The sequence below is a fragment of the Lathyrus oleraceus genome, chromosome 4 (assembly GCF_024323335.1).
Source record: "Lathyrus oleraceus cultivar Zhongwan6 chromosome 4, CAAS_Psat_ZW6_1.0, whole genome shotgun sequence".
NCBI classification, from domain to species: Eukaryota; Viridiplantae; Streptophyta; class Magnoliopsida; order Fabales; family Fabaceae; genus Lathyrus; species Lathyrus oleraceus.
Genome location: NC_066582.1, coordinates 65,261,491 through 65,280,296, shown reverse-complemented (window position 1 = coordinate 65,280,296; position 18,806 = coordinate 65,261,491). Strand labels below are relative to the sequence as shown.

Here is an 18,806-nt window from a genome sequence, read left to right as displayed (position 1 = left end):
ATTAGATGTCTTTGATAATTAGTCTAGCGTGGAAATGAGTACATGTTCATTTTGATGTTTCCTTGTTAGAAGGGGATCAAAACTCGCTCATTTGGCTTGACATTAAAAGGTGTGCTGGGTAACTAGTTGTCGTCTATTGTTTTGCCGGGTGCTCTAGTTACTTTCCTCTAACTTACTCTCTCTAGATGTCCGTTGTGTTGTGACTTTAGTCTGGATCATATCAGAAGACAGTTAGTTGACTTGTTTCTTTTGGTGTTTGGTTGTGCGTTGGTCTCTGATTTGTTTCTTTCAATTTTTATTGTTGGGGATGCCCTTTTTTATAGATTTTTTTTCGACTTGTGTTTTTCAGTTTTCCCGTTTATTTATTGAGCACCGTTGGTGCTCTTTTATATATGTGTTAAATTTGGTTTCTTGCTTTGCTATTTTGAAAATTTGATTTTAAGTAAAAAGGTTTGTAAATTGATTTTGCACAAATTAAAATATTAGAAAGGATTAAATGATAATGAAATTAATCGTGGGAACAAATTGTTTGGATTATACTTCATTGAGATTTTTCTAATGTATCTGCATGATCGATTATATCTATTCTAGCTAAACTTTATTACTATCACATGCCACTCTACAAACATTATTCATGTCATATTAATGACATGATATCATGTGTATTGCTTATTAATGATCTCTCAACCATTTAACTAATTTGATATCATCAAGTATCGACGACAATTTGAATTCAAAACCTAAATTTATTTGGACGCCTTATTGTTTACCACATTATTACTCTTGATCTAAATCTGAAAAGAATTCCTAATAATATTTTTAAATCCATAAATCAAAGTCACAACAGAAAATTGGAAATTAGCTGTCTGGATTTAGCGTTGGCCACTGACACCGACGCTACACGCCATCATTATTTTTGTTACATATTAGTTATTTTTATTCTTTAGCGTCGGTGTGGCTGACGTTACATATTGACGTATTCTTTGTTTGATTAATTAGACACGGTTAAGTCGCCGCTAAATATTTATTGGCTGAATTTCAAATGATTTTATTATTTATTAAATAATAGTGTAAGCCTCACCGACCAACGCTAATGTTTAATTATATCATTTATTAAATTATTTATTTTGTTTCCCTTTTTTTCGTTTGGTGCTGAAATTGTTATTTTTATTATTTTACTTTTATTGTCGATCTGAACGACGCTGATGTTTATTTAATTATTAATTAAATTATTTATTTGTTTATTTAGTTTTCTCTTTTTTCGTTTGGCGTTGAAATAGTTATTTTTATGATTTTATTTTTAGTATCGTGTCACTGACCACTAATGTTTATTTAATTATTAATTAAATTATGTATTTGTTTAGTTTCCTCTTTCCTTTTTGCTTGCTTTGGGTCTCATTATCAATTTTGATTTTCTTCTTATATCAAGATATATAATATTGTTATTCTTCCTCCGTCTGTGGTTAGTATTAGAATTAGGGTTGTTGTAATCTATTTGGTTGTTTAGTTGATTTTGGTATTGATATCATAGTTACATGATTTGAATACAATGTATCATGATGACTGTCATACCCCAAAATTTGCCCATTAATATTTCAAGACATTTTTCAGGGCATTCCGACTCATTTTTATGACACTGATCTTAAAGGAACGAAGGCTCAGCTCACGAATGGCCCAATCCAGAAAATGGCCCAAACTGACCTGTTCGCTACACGTTCGCTACACGCTCGCCTAGCGAACGTTCGCTACACGCTCGCCTAGCGAAGCTGACAGATAACAAAAAATTCTGGGCTTCACTCTGAGCCCATTAGGTCACAAAAAGAGCATTATAAATACCAGCACTTCAGTAATGAAAAAGAGGACGAAAAACAGAGGGGGGAAAACAGAGGAAGACGGACGGAAACCCTGGGACAGAAACCCTGGAGGCTACTCTAGAGAGTTCCGAGTGAAGAAACCCTGAAGGCCGCTCCTCCGCTCCGAAGCTACCGCCGCCCAACTCCATCCGATACCAAAAGCGATCAGCCTCTTCAACATAGCAGCTTAGTTGCAAGCAGGTTTGCGCATCACTCTTGTTTTATGCTTTTAATCGGTAATCTCTATATACATAAAGCATCATGATTGAAGTTTCGAATATGATTTCACATGCGAATTTAAATATGCTTGAATATCATGAATGTTTGTCCATGTTATTCCTGTAATCAAGTGCCATACAAGTTCAGGTTTTCGGAGGTCATGCTGCTGTCAAAATCCAAACCCGTGGCCGCTCGCTAGCACATCGCTAAGCGAGCCTGTAGCGAGCATTCGCTGAGCCTTCGCCAGGCGAAGCAGAGGCGAACGGGCAGTGGCTGCTTTGTTTCTTTTCTATTATGCCTTATGTCCATCTAACCAAGACTTATTATAATTCTGCATCATTTGGCCTGAGATTATGACTGTTGTATTGTAGTGCAATTTTCGATTGTACTTTATCTCGATGTTCTAACCCGTGTGCTGAATTGTGTAAAGGCTTACATATTCCCGAGGAAACGGCCGGCTAGGTATTCCACTTTATGTGTGGGATACCCTTATGGAGATGGATTCTGAATTACTTAATTTTAATGTGGAGATTCATCCTAAATTACCTAGCTGATTTTAATGTATTGATTTCATCGATTTTAATGTGGACCTAATTACTTGATCGATTACGGCTAGCTAATTAATTGTAAAACTTTGCCTTTAAATATGCGATCTTGGACCTCTCTTTGTTACCCTACGATATTACGGTATTATGGTCATGTCCCGCGAATGTGGGGATATACTTAGCCAAGACCCTTCGGTTAAATCATCATAAAATAAATCATGGTCCCTCGGATGTTGCCTTCGAAAATACGACTTTGTCCCTCGATGACCCTTCGATGTAGCCTACGGTTAAATGATGATCGTCCCTTCGAATGCTAAGGTATCCTTACAACTGTTGCCTTCAATGACCTATCGATGACCCTACAATGACCCTTTTACATCCAAAGGATAAAACTACTTACTTCTCAATAGTAAGGACAGTTTTACCCTCATAAGGATAGGAAATGCCCATAACGACCTTAGGAAGGTATAACTCTCAATTACTGGATCATAACCTAAAACATTTTCCACCCCTCACACTTTGCAAGTCCTAGAAAATCACCACTTGGTATACATTCATACTAGAATCATTACCAAGTTATATCTTTCTAAACTGTTTTTCAAAATCAAACGAGATAAATACTTTGTATACATTCATACGAGAATCATTACAAAGTTAAACTCTCTTTTCGAAACATTTTTAAACAATTCACCAACACTTTTCAGACAAAAACATAAGTGATCCAACAATTAAGAGCCCATGGATAACCATGGATACAAAGGGTGCTAATACCTTCCCTTTGTATAATGTACCTCCCGAACCCAAAATCTATTGAGGTCTTTCCTGTTCTTTTCCACCTTTCCTTATTGGATAAAAGAAAAGTCGGTGGCGACTCTTGCTATCCGCGACATTGCGATAAAAAGCAAAATACCCCAAGTCAGTTCACCGTATGACAATGACATTATTCACATGCCTTCAAATATTCTCCTTTTAGGTGAAAGTCACTGCATAAAATGTTGATGAAGTTGTTAGAGAACTTCTTGATACCAATTTGGTAAGGTGTTCCTCTTGGGATATAAATAAGTAAAACTAGTATTGTTTCATATTTTCACGACTTTGTCTCCTCCCTCGTTCTTTCTTCAATTGTACCAATCTTGTTTCCCTTATGTAACTTAATTTTAATGCTATCATGATAATAGAATGAACATTATTGATATTTTTATAACATGTCCATTGAGCGTGCATTGAAAGAGAGATTATATCATTACTAGATCATGAACATATCTTTATCTTCTGATGCATCTTATGTGTTAAACTCTTAATGCAGGAACGCACAGATATCCCTTCATACATTGATCACTTACTTTTAAGAAAGCTAGAACACAATTTTGTTTAGAAGTCATTACTGCGATGAATCTTATTCAATGCACATTAATACTTTACACAATCTATCTAATTATGTTCCTGGAATGAATAGAGTCATTAAGTTTCTTCTGACTAATAGTTTTGCATCTGAGTTATACTTTTAAGAAAGATAGAACACAAATTGGTTTAGAGGTCAATGTGATTCATCGAGTACACAACAATATTTACACAATTTATCTAAACCTGTTTCTAGAATGAATAGAGTTTTGCATCTGATTGATATGTTTTGCATCTGATTGTATAATGGCATTATGATAGTTTCATGTTTTGTATTTTGTCATTTCAAACGTGAACTTAAGTTCTGGGTTTTGGCTGTCGTTGTCCTATTCTAACACATGACTAAGCAAACTGATCATTGAAAGTGTAAACATAATTCAACATACTCCATTATTTTTTTGAATTGGTATTAACAATTAAAGTAGCGATCCAAACATATTAAATGTATCATTAGAGATTGACACAAATTAAATACATGATTTTAATGTTGAATATGTCACAAATTTTCTAAGTTATTTTGTTTATTTTTTCATGATTGAAATGATTCAAGAGTCCAACCTGTTCAAATTCAAATCAGAAGTACAGAGCTCATATGTATTAATTAATTATGATTTATGAGGAAATGTTTGTTATGTGTGGATTTTAAGCTTTATAAAGATGTGGAATTGTTACTAGTAATGAACATGCTGGGGGCTATAGGGAACACTATTATTCTGCGTTTGTTTATAGATTCAAATCGTGAATCTTATACTAATTTTCTGAATCGTCAATAGAATCTTATTGGAACCAACCGAATGCATCACTAGTTATAGAACTTGAGATGCGAGAGAGGCGATTAGGGGTTTGACAGAATAATGGTTGAAGTACTAGCCTACTAGGAAAAATCATTCTAATGGGTTAGAGTCATGAAATGGTTAAAGGATAAGTTTAGGGGTTTTATGAGTGGTATATGAGGTATGAGTATTTATGGGAGATGATGATTCCAAACTAGATTGTAAGGTTTGGAAATTATTTAGATAGGATTCATGGTTGGTGAAATATTTTGAATGATTTGTATCACAAATGATGTTTATAGAAAAGGTTCCAAACACAACAAAATACCATGTGTCATTGTTTTAGGTTTCTCATTATAAGCTACTCAAGTTATATAATGATTTGTTTCTAATTAGTTTGTAGCATTGCATATTAATTTACTCATAAGTGTTTTCTCAACGTGTTGGTAATTTTTTGGTATAGATTATAATTTTAATTATGCTCCATGTGAGGGAGAATATGACAACATATTTTCTTGTCTTGAAATCAAAGTTATATTAAAAGAGTTTGTGATTTTGGTGAATTTCTATTTGGTTCTAACTATAGGTTTTTCCTAGACAAATACATGTAATGTATTGTTGACTTACGAAAGTTGAATTTAGTTTCTAGTACTGTTAGTTGTAACAAAATGTATAATCCAAGGATGCAACATCTGACTATTTCAAATATGTTGACTATTTATACTTGACTTTAGTGTCGGCTAAGTCGAAGCTAACAATTTTCGTTGACTTTTTTAATTTGACTTTAGCGTTGGCTACACCGACACTACAAGGTTATTTTGACTTTCTAAAAATTTCCTTTAGCCTCGTCCAGAGAGAAACTAATACATTTCTTGACTTTTTTAAAGTTGACTTTAGCCTCAGTCAGACTGAAATTAAGGAAGATTTTTTGACTTTTTAAAGTTGACTTTAGCCTCGATGGAGCCGAAGCTGACAAAGGTTTGACTTTTTAAAGTTGACTTTAGACGCGACCAGGCCAAAGCTAGTTGTATGGTTGAGTTTTTTTTACATTTGTTTTTTTTAGCATTGGCTGTAAGCTAGCCTCAGTCAAACTAACACTATTATAGACACGACCGTAAATGACAGTCGCTAACATGTTAACTTCGAATGACTTAGATTGACCCGACACCGACGCTAAATAGGTTGTAGCACCGAGTTTTTGGAGTTTAGTGTTGAAAATGGCCAACGCTAAATATTGTTTTTCTAGTGGTAAGTTGTCCAGATTATAACAAGCATTCAAAATAGTCAATTGAGAAGGACTCTTTTTAGTGTGACACTTGTGAATTGTGATTTGGGAAAGTGATGGTGGACCTTTGGGAGTATGATTGTTTAAATGTTTGACTTTCTATGTTTCTTAGTCCATTTTACACGTTATGGACGGTACGATGTTGAAAATTCAAGTGGATGTTCATCCAGGGTTAGAAAGAGTTAGTTGAGAATGATCATTCTAGCATGACACTTGTGTATTGTGATCTGGAAAGGTGATGGTGGACCTCAAAGAGTCTGATTGTTTATATATTTGAAATTTTATGTTTCTTAGTCTGTTTTACACGTTGTTGACTCATCAGTAGAGATATTATAGAGAAGTTTTCAACCATGACAGCCATTTTGTATTGTGTGTGTTAAAAGTAATGTAGGGAACTTAAAAAATTATTTTAATCACACATGGGGTTTCAAAAATATGATTTAATTTTATCCAAGAAAATAACTCCCAAAGATAACACAAACATTTTTTATAGTAGAAGATGATGGTTCATCTCCAAGAGTCTGTTTGTTTAAATTTTAGTATGACACTTGTGAATTATGATTTGGGAAGGTGATGGTTCATCTTCAGGTTTCTGTTTGTTTAAAATGTTGAATTTATATGTTTCTTAGTATGTTTTACACGTGGTTGACGGTTCGAGTGAAAATTTGAGTCGGTGTTCGTCTAGGGATGAATAAAGTCAGTTGAGATGGACTATTTCTAGTGTGAAACTTGTTAGTTGTGATATAGGAAGGTGATGATGGACCTCTAGGAGTCTGATTGTTTCAAATTTTGAATGGATATGTTCGTTAGTCCATTTTACACATTGTGGACATTCCGGTGTTGAAAATTTGAGTGGTCTAACCATACAAGTCACTCCCTAGATATACGTTACAGAGTCTCATGCGAGATGGTCAGGTGAAACATCTTAATGATTAGACAAACATTTATATTAAAAATATCCCATAACTTTTCATTACCCAACTCGAGAGCCAAAAGTGTAATTTTTTCCGATTTGGTTCGAAGACTTCATACACTTCTTAACATAGAAAGCATGGGGCAACTATTTTGGGTCGAATCAAGGCCCAAAGATAAAATATCAGTTAGGCCCAATTCTTTCCAACTTATAAATACCCACTCTCTGATGCCAAAACAGGTATAATACTCATTTCTCTAAGATTTCACTTCACTTTGAGTTTTCCTATAAATAACATGAGTGTTTGAGTGCAAACCTTGCATGTTAGCTTCATTCACCGCATCGGAAACGGAACCTCGTCACAACGTAAAATTTATTTATAGTTTAATGGTTTTTATATCAGTTTATTTAACAATAGAATTTTTTACAATAAAATTTTTAATGGTTTTTATTAGTTTATATAATATATTACATCAAACCTAATATTTATTTACTATGTTTTTATATATTAATAAAATAAATTATAATTGTTATTTGAATATCATAAATAAATCTAAAATAAATCATATTAAATTTATTCATATAAGTGTATAATTGAGAAATCAAAACATAAAAAGAAATCTATTAGTCTGTTTTTTATATTAAATCATTAAACAAAAAATAAAAGCACCATTTCTAAAAAGTAGCTCTTAATAAAATTAAATGCTAACATATTATATATATTTTTTAAGTACAATTGACTCTTCTTCTTTCGAAACAAATTTAATGAAACTAAATATTCTATACATTGTTAGAATTAATTCATATTTTGCAGAAATTTGTAGATAAAGTTTGTTAGATGGTATTTTAGTATTTCTCATTAAGTTCCACTTGTATTTAAGCAAGTGAGTGGTATGAACAAATTGTATTTTTATTCCTTTTATAGTGTGTGCATTTTCTGTGTAACCGTTTAGAGTAGTGGAAGTTTGTTATTATTCTCTCTTCCCTCTCTTCTTCATTGTTTATCTTTATTACCTTATGCACCAACAATTGGTATCTAGAGCTCCGGTTCAGATCCATAGGGGAACACCATGGGAACACTTGTGAAACGGTGAGGCGTTATATGATTGACTTTTATCGGAGAATTTGTGTTGAATTTATGCTCAGAATCGTAACAGAATCAGATATCTTGATTCTGCGGGATTAGGAAACATTGTGTTTAGGTGTGATCTGAGTGTATTGCACAAGGTTGAAAATAAACGGAAATGATAATCTGAGTACCAAGCTTCCAATGTTCGATGGAAAGAACTAGAGTCGTTGGATGATTCAGATATGTGTGTTGCTTAAAGCTCAAGATGTTTTTTATCTCATCAACGAAGGTTACGTTCAGGTTGCACTTCCAGAAAATGCAACAGATGCGCAGAGAAATGCTCAGCGTGATCTGAGGAAGAAGGATCAGAAGGCGTCGTTCTACATCTATCAGTGTGTGGGTGTTAACGTGTTTAAGAAAATCGTTGATTCGACAACGGAGAAAGCTTTGTGGGACACACTAGTGTGGTGCTACGACGGTGATGCATCAATGAAGAAGGTGAAGCTTCAGTCTCTACGTAAGCAGTATGAGAATTTCATTATGAAGAACAATGAGAAGATACCATACTACATCTCTAGAGTGATTCTGATCACAAATGAGATGAAGTCATGCAAAGAAACTCTCTCTGAAGAAAGTATCATTGAAAAGGTACTTAGATATCTTACTCCTCAGTTTGATTATATCGTTGTAGCAATTAAACATTTTAAGGATATGAGCACCATGAGAATAGAAGAGTTAAAAAACAGTCTAGAGGTGCAAGAGATTACATCTGACTGAAAGAACCTCTGAGAGAGACACATAGCAGGCTCTAAAAGCTTATTTTGTCAAGAAAGACCAAAAGCAGTATTCGTCAGAAGCCAAAAAAGTACATGGTATGTCTCAAGAGTCAGAAGCCTCTAATTCTGATGAGAATAAACATCAGAAGGGAAGGGAGAAGCTTTACAAGAGAATGGTTCAATGTTACTGTTGTAATATATTTGACCACTTTGATAAGGACTGTTGGTCAAACAAGGAAAGGAAGTCAGAAGAAGCAAACATAGCCAGAGGAGATTCGGATGATGAACCTATGCTATTGATGGCTTATGAATCTGATGATGATGAACTTGTGAGATTGACATTTTCTGATTCTGAAGGAGACTTTGAATATAAGTCAGAATCAGAAGATGAGTCAGAATATGAAGGTTCTGAAGATGAGTCAAAATCTGAAGGTTCTAAAGATGAGTCAAAATCTGAAGGTTCTGAAGAAGAGTCAGAATTTGAGGGTTCTGAAGCTGAAATTGAGTCAGAAGGTGACTCTGAAGCTAAAGGAGAAGTTGCCTATAAAGAGGATTCTGCCTCTAAAGGTGAGTCGGAATTAGAAAATAAGTCTGAAGGTGACTCTGAAGATGAAGAAGACTCTAAAGGAGAGTCTGACTCTGAAGGTGAATCTGATTCTGATCCAGATTATAATGATGATCCAGAATCTGGAGGTAATCCAATCTCTGAAAATGGAGCTCTAGAGGTGTAACTTTTGAAGGAAAAACTTCTGAAAATATTGATTCTGATTTTGAAGATGAGTCAGAGCCTGGAAATGATTCTTCGAGTGAGTCAGAATCAGAAGGCGAGATTGATTCTAAGGAAGAATCTGATTCTAGTCTAGATTCTAATAGTGATTTAGATTGTGGTGGTAGTCTAGATTATGAGAATATTCTAGATTTTGAAGGTGGTCATGCTTCTGAAGTTGGTACTTTTGGAGTTCCAGCATCTGATAATGTTCCAGAATCAGAAGGTTCTAAACAAGTTTAGAGGCCACAAAGAATCAGAAACATTCTGAGAAGGTTTGTAGAGTTTGACATGCTGCAAGATACTGAAGTAGATTCTGAAGGGAAAATTATTCAGTGTGCCATGTTAGTAGACTCTGAACCCATAAGTATGAAAGAAGCCCTCAAGCAGAAAGTATGGCCGAAGGCCGTGAAAGAAGAACTTGATGACATAGATAGAAATAAGACTTGGAAGCTGACAAAACTTTCAAAGAACAAGAAAGCCGCCAAGCGTGAGATGGGTTTATAAGGTGAAGCTACAGCCAGATGGATCAATTGGCAAACACAAAGTAAGGTTAGTTGTGAGAGGTTTTCTGCATAAACATGGGTTAGATTAATTTAAAGTGTTTGTGCCTGTAGCAAGACATGAAACAATCAGGCTGATGATTGCGATAGCTGCTAATAGGAATTGGCCTCTGATGCATTTAGACATGAAATCTGCATTTTTAAACCGTCCATTGGAAGAAGAGGTTTATGTGTCAAAACCTCATGGACTTGAGAAAAAGAATCAGGAAGGGATGGTGTACAGATTACGCAAAGCCTTGTATGGATTGAAGCAAGCCCCTAGAGCTTAGAATCTGAAAATTGATTCATTTTGCAAGAAGCATGGATTTCAGAAATGTGAGATGGAGTATGATGTCTATGTTCAGCATACTTCTGAAGGCAGTCTGATTCTGGTGTGTCTGTATGTTGATGACATATTGCTAACATGAAGTAGTGAACATGAGATAGCCAAGTTCAAGAAGGAGCTAGTGAATAATTTTGAGATGACTGATATAGGAAATATGGTTTATTTTCTAGGATTGTAGATTATGTACTTTGAGAAAGGCATAATTTTACATCAGCTGAAATATGAACTTGAGCTTCTAAAGAGATTTGAGCTGCTGAATTGTAAAGTTGTTGTCACACTTGCTGAAACAAATCAGAAATTGGATTTTGATTTTGATGGTGATGATGTAGATGTGACAGTGTTCAAGTAGTTGGTAGGGTCTCTGAGGTATTTATGTAATACCAAACTTGATATTTTCTATGCAGTTGGAATGGTGAGTAGGTTTATGAGTAAACCGAAGTGGTCTCATTACCAAGCTGATGTCAGAATTCTGAGGTATATAAAAGGAACTCTGAAGTATGGAGTTTTATTCCCTTCTGGTGGTGAAATTGACTAAGAACTACTGAGTTACTCAGATTCTGATTGGTATGGAGACAAAGTTGACAGAAGAAGTACTTATGGGTACTTATAGGTACTTGTCCAAGAAGTAATCAGTTGTTGCTTTATCAACATGTGATGCTGAATATATTGTAGGTGTTGTGATTGCATGTCAAGCTGTTTGGCTTCTAAATTTACTACAGGATCTGAAGATCAGGGTAAACAAGCCTCTAAATCTGATGATCAATAACAAGTCTGCAATCAATCTTGCTAAGAACCCAATGTTGCATGGGAGAATCAAACATATTGAGACTTAGTATCACTTTCTGAGAAATCAGGTTCATAATGGAATGTTAGAAGTTATGCAATGTAACACCCAGAAGCAGCTGACAGATGTTCTTACGAAGGCGATCAAAACTGATCAATTTTTTCACTTGAGGGATGGAATAAGTGTTGTTAGTTTTGGTTAAGTTGAATATGAATTAAGGGATGATGTTAGAATTAATTTATATTTTACAGAAATTTGTAGGCAACGTTTGTTAGAAGGTATTTTAGTATTTCTCATTAAGTTCCACCTGTATTTAAGCAAATGAGTGGTGTGGACAAATTATATGTTTATTCCTTTTGCAGTGTGTATGCATTTTCTATATAACTGTTTTAAATAGTGAAAATTTGTTATTATTCTCTTTTCTCTCTCTTATTCATTATTCATCTTTATCACCTTATGGATCAACATACATTTTCCTTGAAAACATACTAATTTTACTTGAAAACAAAATAAAACAAGGTGTTAAATATATAATTATGAATAATTATATAAATATAATTAAAATCTATCATGTTATTAAGGTTATTAATGTATGGCGGGTGATATATTTTTTAACCAATGTACATGAGACAACTCAAGTGGGTAAAGTTACCCAACAATTTTAGTAGGGTAATGAAGTCTACCCCATTATTTATATTTTGTAACACATCGAAGAGAGAGAGGGGGGTGATTCACTCGTTTTGATTCAAATGGTTGACCATAGCAGTGCAAGTAAGAAGAGTACTCAACAATGAACTTGTGCCTGAAGAGTACCAAAGAAGGATTATAATAGAGTCTTGAGCACTCTATTAAAACTCATATATATATCAAACGCAAGAGAAATAAAAAAAAAAACAGTCGAAGAGGAGAAGATTGATGATGTTTCTGCCTCACGAATTGATCATCCAAATCCTTCTGAGATTACCGGTGAAATCTCTTATGCGTTTCAAGTCTGTTTGTAAGTTATGGTTTTCTCTTATCTCTTACGATTCCCATTTTGCAAATTCACATTTTCAACTCACGTCCTCAAAACACACTTGTAGAATTCTGTTTTTATCGAATTCAGCTCCTCAAACTCGGTCTATAGATGTAGAAACATCTCTTCACGATGATTCTTCTGCTGGTACACTTAATTTTATGCCTAGTTATCTTGAAATTAAAGGTTCGTGTAATGGGTTTATATATTTCAAAGATTTTGGAATTTGGAATCCATCCAATGGAGTTCACAAAGAAATACCTTATTCCCCTATTCATTCCAATTTAGATGCCAATTGTTTTTTTTATCTATACGGTTTTGGGTATGACCACACAAGAGATGACTACTTGGTGGTTTCAATGTCCTATAATCCAGACTTAGATCCTATTTCATCACGTTTGGAATTTTTCTCATTGAGAGCTAATACATGGGAAGAAATTGAGGGTACTTACTTCCCTTATATGAATGCTTCTGATGATCCCAGAGTAGGGTCTCTCTTTAAGGGGGCTATTCATTGGTTGGCTTGTCATAGCGATAAATCAATTAATGTTATTGTTGCCTTTGATTTAACTGAAAGGAAACTTTTAGAGATGTCTTTGCCTTTGCCGGATGATTTTGACCTTGATCCTAACTTTTGTGATTTGTGGGTATTTGGAGAATTTCTCAGTCTATGGTCTATGGGGAATGATAGTGTTGAAATATGGGTTATGAAAGAATACAACGTTCATTCCTCATGGACTATCACTCTTGTTATTCCAATTCATGGCATTTCTACTCAGTACTTTTCGCCAATATGCTGTACAAACATTGGCGATATTATTGGATTAGATGGTACAGGATTGGTGAAATATGATGACAAAGGGCAGCTCCTAGAGCATCGCTCCTTTGGTATCGATGAACATGGATCCCAAGTGGCCGTGTATGTAGAGTCTCTGCTTTCACTCCCCGGTGACCGTGTGCAAGCATAAAAAGATGATACAAGGAATAAGAATGAGGTTGTGAAAGATTCTCTCCTTCACTGTTTTCTTGATATTTATACTGTATTATGAACTCTCCGGTGGCTACAAATACTATGTGTTTCAAGAATTTGAATTTGGATATGTGTTTGAGGGCATTTGTAATAGGAGTCCCTATGCCACATGAGCTATTGGTGAAACATTTGTAATATGTTTATTGAAAATGTTGACAGTTTGGTTTCTGTGATTTTAATGTTATTTATGTTTGTGTTCTAATGTATGTTGTGATCATCTATAATATAAGAAAAATAAATGCTTTGGAAATACCAATGTTATTCTTTGTCTTCATAATTTGTCTAACTCAACTATTATGCAACTATGTTTATTGTTTGGTTTCAAATAAATCAATTTGTTGTTTTCAATAAAATATTTTTGGGTCCAATTTTTCTCTAATTCGGATATTATTAAAAAAAAAATTTACCATCATTAATCTCTATTCAATAAAATATGTTTGGGTCCAATTTCTCTCTAATTTGGGTATTATTCAAAATAAAATTTATCATGTGTTTCTCAAGTTAAATCAATAAAAAAACTTTATCATCATCACCAATTTGAAATTTAGATCTTTCAAATTGAAAATATAACCGTACCCATCTTTCTCTACATCTCTCATATATTATACTACTCTCACTAATCTTTCGCTGACCATTTCAATATTTCTTTTTTAAATAAGGTAAAACTTTCTCAAAACCTCCAATTTTATTTTATGATTTTCAGACCTTAATAATTTCTTTTTTACTCTTACATTATTAAGAATCAATGTTTAGATCTTCTTCTCTTATATTACATAAAATTGTTTAACTTATTTATTTCTTAGATTGAAACTTGTGTTTTTGTGTGTCTTTCATTTCTTTTCAAATATAAAAAAGATTGTGAATAAGATTTTGTATCTGGAGTCAATATTATACCTAAAAGAAAAGGTAATTTGGTTTACATGTTCCATTTTCTTTTTACTAGTTATTTGAAATTGTTTTGAACTATAATTTATTTGATGAACTTATGCATGTTGGTCAAGATTAAGATCAAAATAATAATGACATGACTTTTTACTCAAAGAACTTCATTAGTTTTTTTTTCAATCATGACCTTATATGTATTTGGAAGAAAAAGAATGTTTAGTTCTCTAAATTTAGGGGACTCTATTAACTTTGCTTGTTGCCATTTTTATGTTTCAAACAAGAAAAAAATTAAATTTAAATTAGACTTAATTACAATTATGGTCCCTCTATTTTATTTATTTTTTATTTTAATTCCTCTATTTTAAAAATCATATTTTTTTATTCTTTTTTAAGTTTTTGTGTTGGATTTTAATCCTAAAAATGACCAAAATCCAATCTAAAACTTAAAAAAGAAATCAAAATCACGAATTCTAAAATGAAAGATGAAAACTCAAAAAATAACAAAATATAAGAACTAAAATTATAATTAAGCCTTCAAATTAATGAGCTATACATAATAAATAAAACAACAATTACAAGTTAAAGTCCTGACATTTTATTACATAAATGAATAAAGTGAATATTGACAATATATATTTAAATCTAACAAGACTTATAGACTTAACACTTTATTCAATGAACAAAACAAGATTGTTGTCTTCGTAGTGTGAATTAACCATTGTTTATTCTTAAAAATAGTGAATAACAGTATCGATATCGACATCTTCTAATACTATAATGTCACGATCGTTTTTGCGGTAACAGACAATTTTTTAAAATCTTGGAGATTTTTTTATTTCTTATAAATTTTAGCACAGAGAATGAACATCGACTTCCAATCAATTCGATATTAATGACCTCTTTTTTTTTCACATCGCACATATCAACCTTTTGGCCAATTGATTTACATAGTGCCTCATTGTCATTGTTAGGTGTAAGTTTTCCTTGAGTTATAGGACAAGGGACCTCCTTGCTGGAATAATAATGAAAGGGTGAAAATTTACTTGCCTTATTTATCATTTCTGTCGTCCTTTTATACCAATTCCTTACAATCATGTATGGATCTAACAATTAATCCAATGGTTGTCCTAGAATACAGGGATTGCTATTGATTCTAACAAAAAGATCCTAACAAAATTTAACAAATTGATAGATTTTCTGAGTTGTGGTTCTTCTAGAACCTTAAACATAGTCGCCCAGATGCTTGGACATGTTACTAACTCTCTTCGATTCTCTCTTCTCATTGGACTGATCCAACGTAGCTTTTTCGGGCCTTCCATCATCAGTGCTCCCAATTTTGTTGTTGGTGTGGATAGAAATTGGGGTGTTAACACTTATTCTGGTGTTTACCTTTTTCAAACTAATTTGAGCTTGTTTGTTCTCATCAATAACTCATCAAGATTCTTCTTTATTCTTCCATTCTTGTCTTATCAATACGTTTTCTCGTGATGGACATGAGTTTAAACCTTGCACCGCCATCAATTTCGTAGTTTAATTGTTTCGATGATTAGGCAGAATTTATGGAGAACTTGATGCGGTCAAAGGGGTATTGAGTTTGATTGAAAATTGTATTGTTGAGGAGTATGGTTGAGGCTGGGAAAGAAAGAGAGAAATAAAATTAGAGGTGATTGAATTGTTTTGTATTTATTTATTGATAAGATGATCGTTACAATAAATACATGATATAACTTATATTATATAATGATCATGATCAATTAACAAATCTTAACTAACATATAATAAAATTAATTCACTAATAACTATCTATAACAAATATAATAAATAACTCTAACAATATGGATTAACATTTCCAATTTAAAAAAATAATACATTCAAAGATAAAAGAAAATACAATGTAACTCATTATAGAAGATTCTGACAACAAAAAGATATACACAAGTCAAAATCGCATTGGTTAAAAAAATCAAAAATTGATGTCCATAGAGGTGATCGGAGATTATCGCATGTGATAAGTAGAATCATCTCTTCTTCATGGTAACACCCATGATTCTGATATTTTGATGAGAATCAATGTTGAGCCCAAGTGATAAAAAAATAAAATTAAAAATTATTGAATTATTTTGTATTGATTAAAAAATAAGATGATCATTACAACGAATACATGATACACATTATATAGTGATCATGAACAACTAAAAAATCTTAACTAACTTGTAACAAAACTAACTAATAACTATTTATAGCAAATATAACAACTAACTCAAATAGATATCACATTCACAGTAGCTCATGTAAATGTCACACTTAAGCATGTGAAATTTGTTACTGAAAATTCGTTGTGGATTTTTAATCAATATGATACTTCGAGGTATTACTTTTTTTCCTAATTTATCATGTTTTACATTTCATGTGGGAATCTTCATACTACTAACTTTACTCGATATCAAGTAGTAATTATAAAAAAATCAAGATTTGGTAATTTCTAATAAAAATTGTAGTTACATACTATTCTTGCAACAAGTTTGATAAGTGTCATCTCACATGTAGATAACAAGAGACTATATATGTATATTAGAGTTTTGTGGAAATTAATGAATGAATATTTAAACCCTTGAGATTGGAGTATCTATTGAGGGCTTATTTGGTCCAACCAGAAAGAGAGAAACGATTTTCCCTAGCTTTCCGACGAAGACGTGGGAGTCGAGGAAAGCTGTTTTTTCTTAAATCATGGGGAGAGAGTTTTCCCCTTTGGCTGACATCCTAGACCATTATCTCTTTGACACCTCACAAGTTACGTGTGATTAATAAATCAAACATGGATCTTAGCTCGAGCTAAACAACCCATGTCCAAGGTGGGACCCAGAGAGCATCCGGGCCTAATTGGGCGAAATAGTGCATGTCTGCCATTCATTTGTCCTACTTTTCCATATATTGTATTTTATGGCTCCAATAAAATGATTTCATTCCAAAGTCGATCTAGGAAGAGGGAAGTGTTTTAAAGTGGATAGAAGGTAATTTCATTATGGGAAAGACTTAGATAATTAATTCTATTAGGCGTAGACTTGCACAATCGAGTCTCTCAAGAAATACTTAGATAATTGAATCCCTCGTGCGAGACTTAGATAGTCCAACTCGAAATACTTAGATAATTGAATCCCTCGTGCAAGACTTAGATAGTCCAACTCCTTCATCGACTACTTTACATTTATCTTTGACCTCTCTCTCAACTTCATAATTTCTAGGATCATCCAACATATTCCCATTAAAACCTCCATTTGATTGAGTTTCCACTTGTTTAGATAACTGTCCCATTTAAGTTTCAAGATTCTTTATGGTTGTGTCTGTGTTTGTACTTATTGTCTTCCGATTCTTAATCATAGTCTCAAAATTACTTTGAGTCATCTTCATAAATTGGTTCATAGTCTATTCTATAAGAGACCACTTCCTTAGTGATGGATCCTAAGGAGCTTCTTAATTAAAATTTTGACATTGATTGTTAGTCCATTTGAGATTTGGATGATGTTTCCACCATGGATTATAGGTTTTGAAGTAAATATTAGGCTCTTGGTAATTTTCCACATAATGTGTCTCTACAACGTATCCCTCTAAAACACAATAGTCATTGGTGTGATCTTCACCACATAAATAACAACGAAATGACCTGCCTGGATTAACATTTGCTAGAACTAGAGTAGAGGCAATCAATTGCTTTGATAACGCTTCAAATTGTTCTAATAGAGCATGTTGAAAATCAAATTTCGTCATACATGTTTTGAACCATAAAGCAATATGCCTGATCATTTACCTCACATACACCATAGAAATTACTTTAGTAGCATTGAATCAAACAAAAACTGAATAAGAGTATAAAATTGAAATAAAATAAAATATATAAATTAAAAATAAAAAACGTAGCACAAAAATTGACTTGTCGAAATAATTAACAATCTTTGAAAACGGTGTCAAAATCTTGATACACTTTTAGAAAGTGTACTAAATGTTATTGAGGTAATAAAATAAATTTGTATCCACAAGGATTATTTTATTTTAACAAGACGATTACAGTACTATTGAAAGTAAAATTGGAGTTTTTAAAGTTTTGTTTGATAGAACAATTATGTAAATAAATATTTGTTAAAAAATTAATCAGATTAAAGACGATTTAATCCTGCTTAATTATTGTGTGTGTATAATTAACTATTCTAAGTAGGATGGATAGTTAAAACAAACGGTATCTACTACGTTAAACCATAAACACAACTTATAATTTCTATCCTTGATTAATTACTAAGTGGAAAAGTTAATTTACTTCATTTCATATTCATAGTTATGGCGGTATGATGAGCCAGTATGCCACCACCTAAGCTGAAGAAATATGTTATGGAATATTTATTGGTCAACTATTTGTAATATGTTGGTTTGATGTGAGAAATTGACTATAAAAGCTTGCGTCTTTGTCATTGTTTGTATTATAAGTCACAATGTTTGTTTGTAATATAATAAATAGTTTTTAAACAATATCTGAACTATCAATCACTATCTCTCTATTTTTATAGATTTATTTTTTGCTGTTGCAATATACAATGTTCAGTTAAAGGATTGAG

At 32.8% G+C, this 18,806-nt stretch overlaps 2 protein-coding genes across 2 annotated transcripts; both read left to right on the top strand.

Annotated features, from left to right (window-relative positions):
- The first annotated feature begins 8,932 nt into the window (after positions 1–8,932).
- LOC127136041 (uncharacterized) lies at positions 8,933–9,843 on the top strand. The gene is made up of 2 exons (XM_051062646.1): positions 8,933–9,527; positions 9,611–9,843. The coding sequence occupies exons 1-2, from the start codon at positions 8,933–8,935 to the stop codon at positions 9,841–9,843; spliced, it is 828 nt and encodes a 275-aa protein (XP_050918603.1).
- A 2,131-nt stretch (positions 9,844–11,974) lies between these two features.
- LOC127073390 (F-box/kelch-repeat protein At3g23880) lies at positions 11,975–13,573 on the top strand. Its single transcript, XM_051014543.1, has one exon. The coding sequence runs from the start codon at positions 12,188–12,190 to the stop codon at positions 13,253–13,255; it is 1,068 nt and encodes a 355-aa protein (XP_050870500.1). The 5' UTR covers positions 11,975–12,187; the 3' UTR covers positions 13,256–13,573.
- The last annotated feature ends 5,233 nt before the right edge of the window (positions 13,574–18,806 follow it).

Coding starts and splice junctions, on each gene's coding strand:
- LOC127136041 (XM_051062646.1), top strand. CDS start 8,933: ATGTCTCAAGAGTCAGAAGCCTCTAATTCTGATGAGAATAAACATCAG. Junction 9,528..9,610: donor TGATGATCCAGAATCTGGAG/GTAATCCAATCT, acceptor CTGATTTTGAAG/ATGAGTCAGAGCCTGGAAAT.
- LOC127073390 (XM_051014543.1), top strand. CDS start 12,188: ATGATGTTTCTGCCTCACGAATTGATCATCCAAATCCTTCTGAGATTA.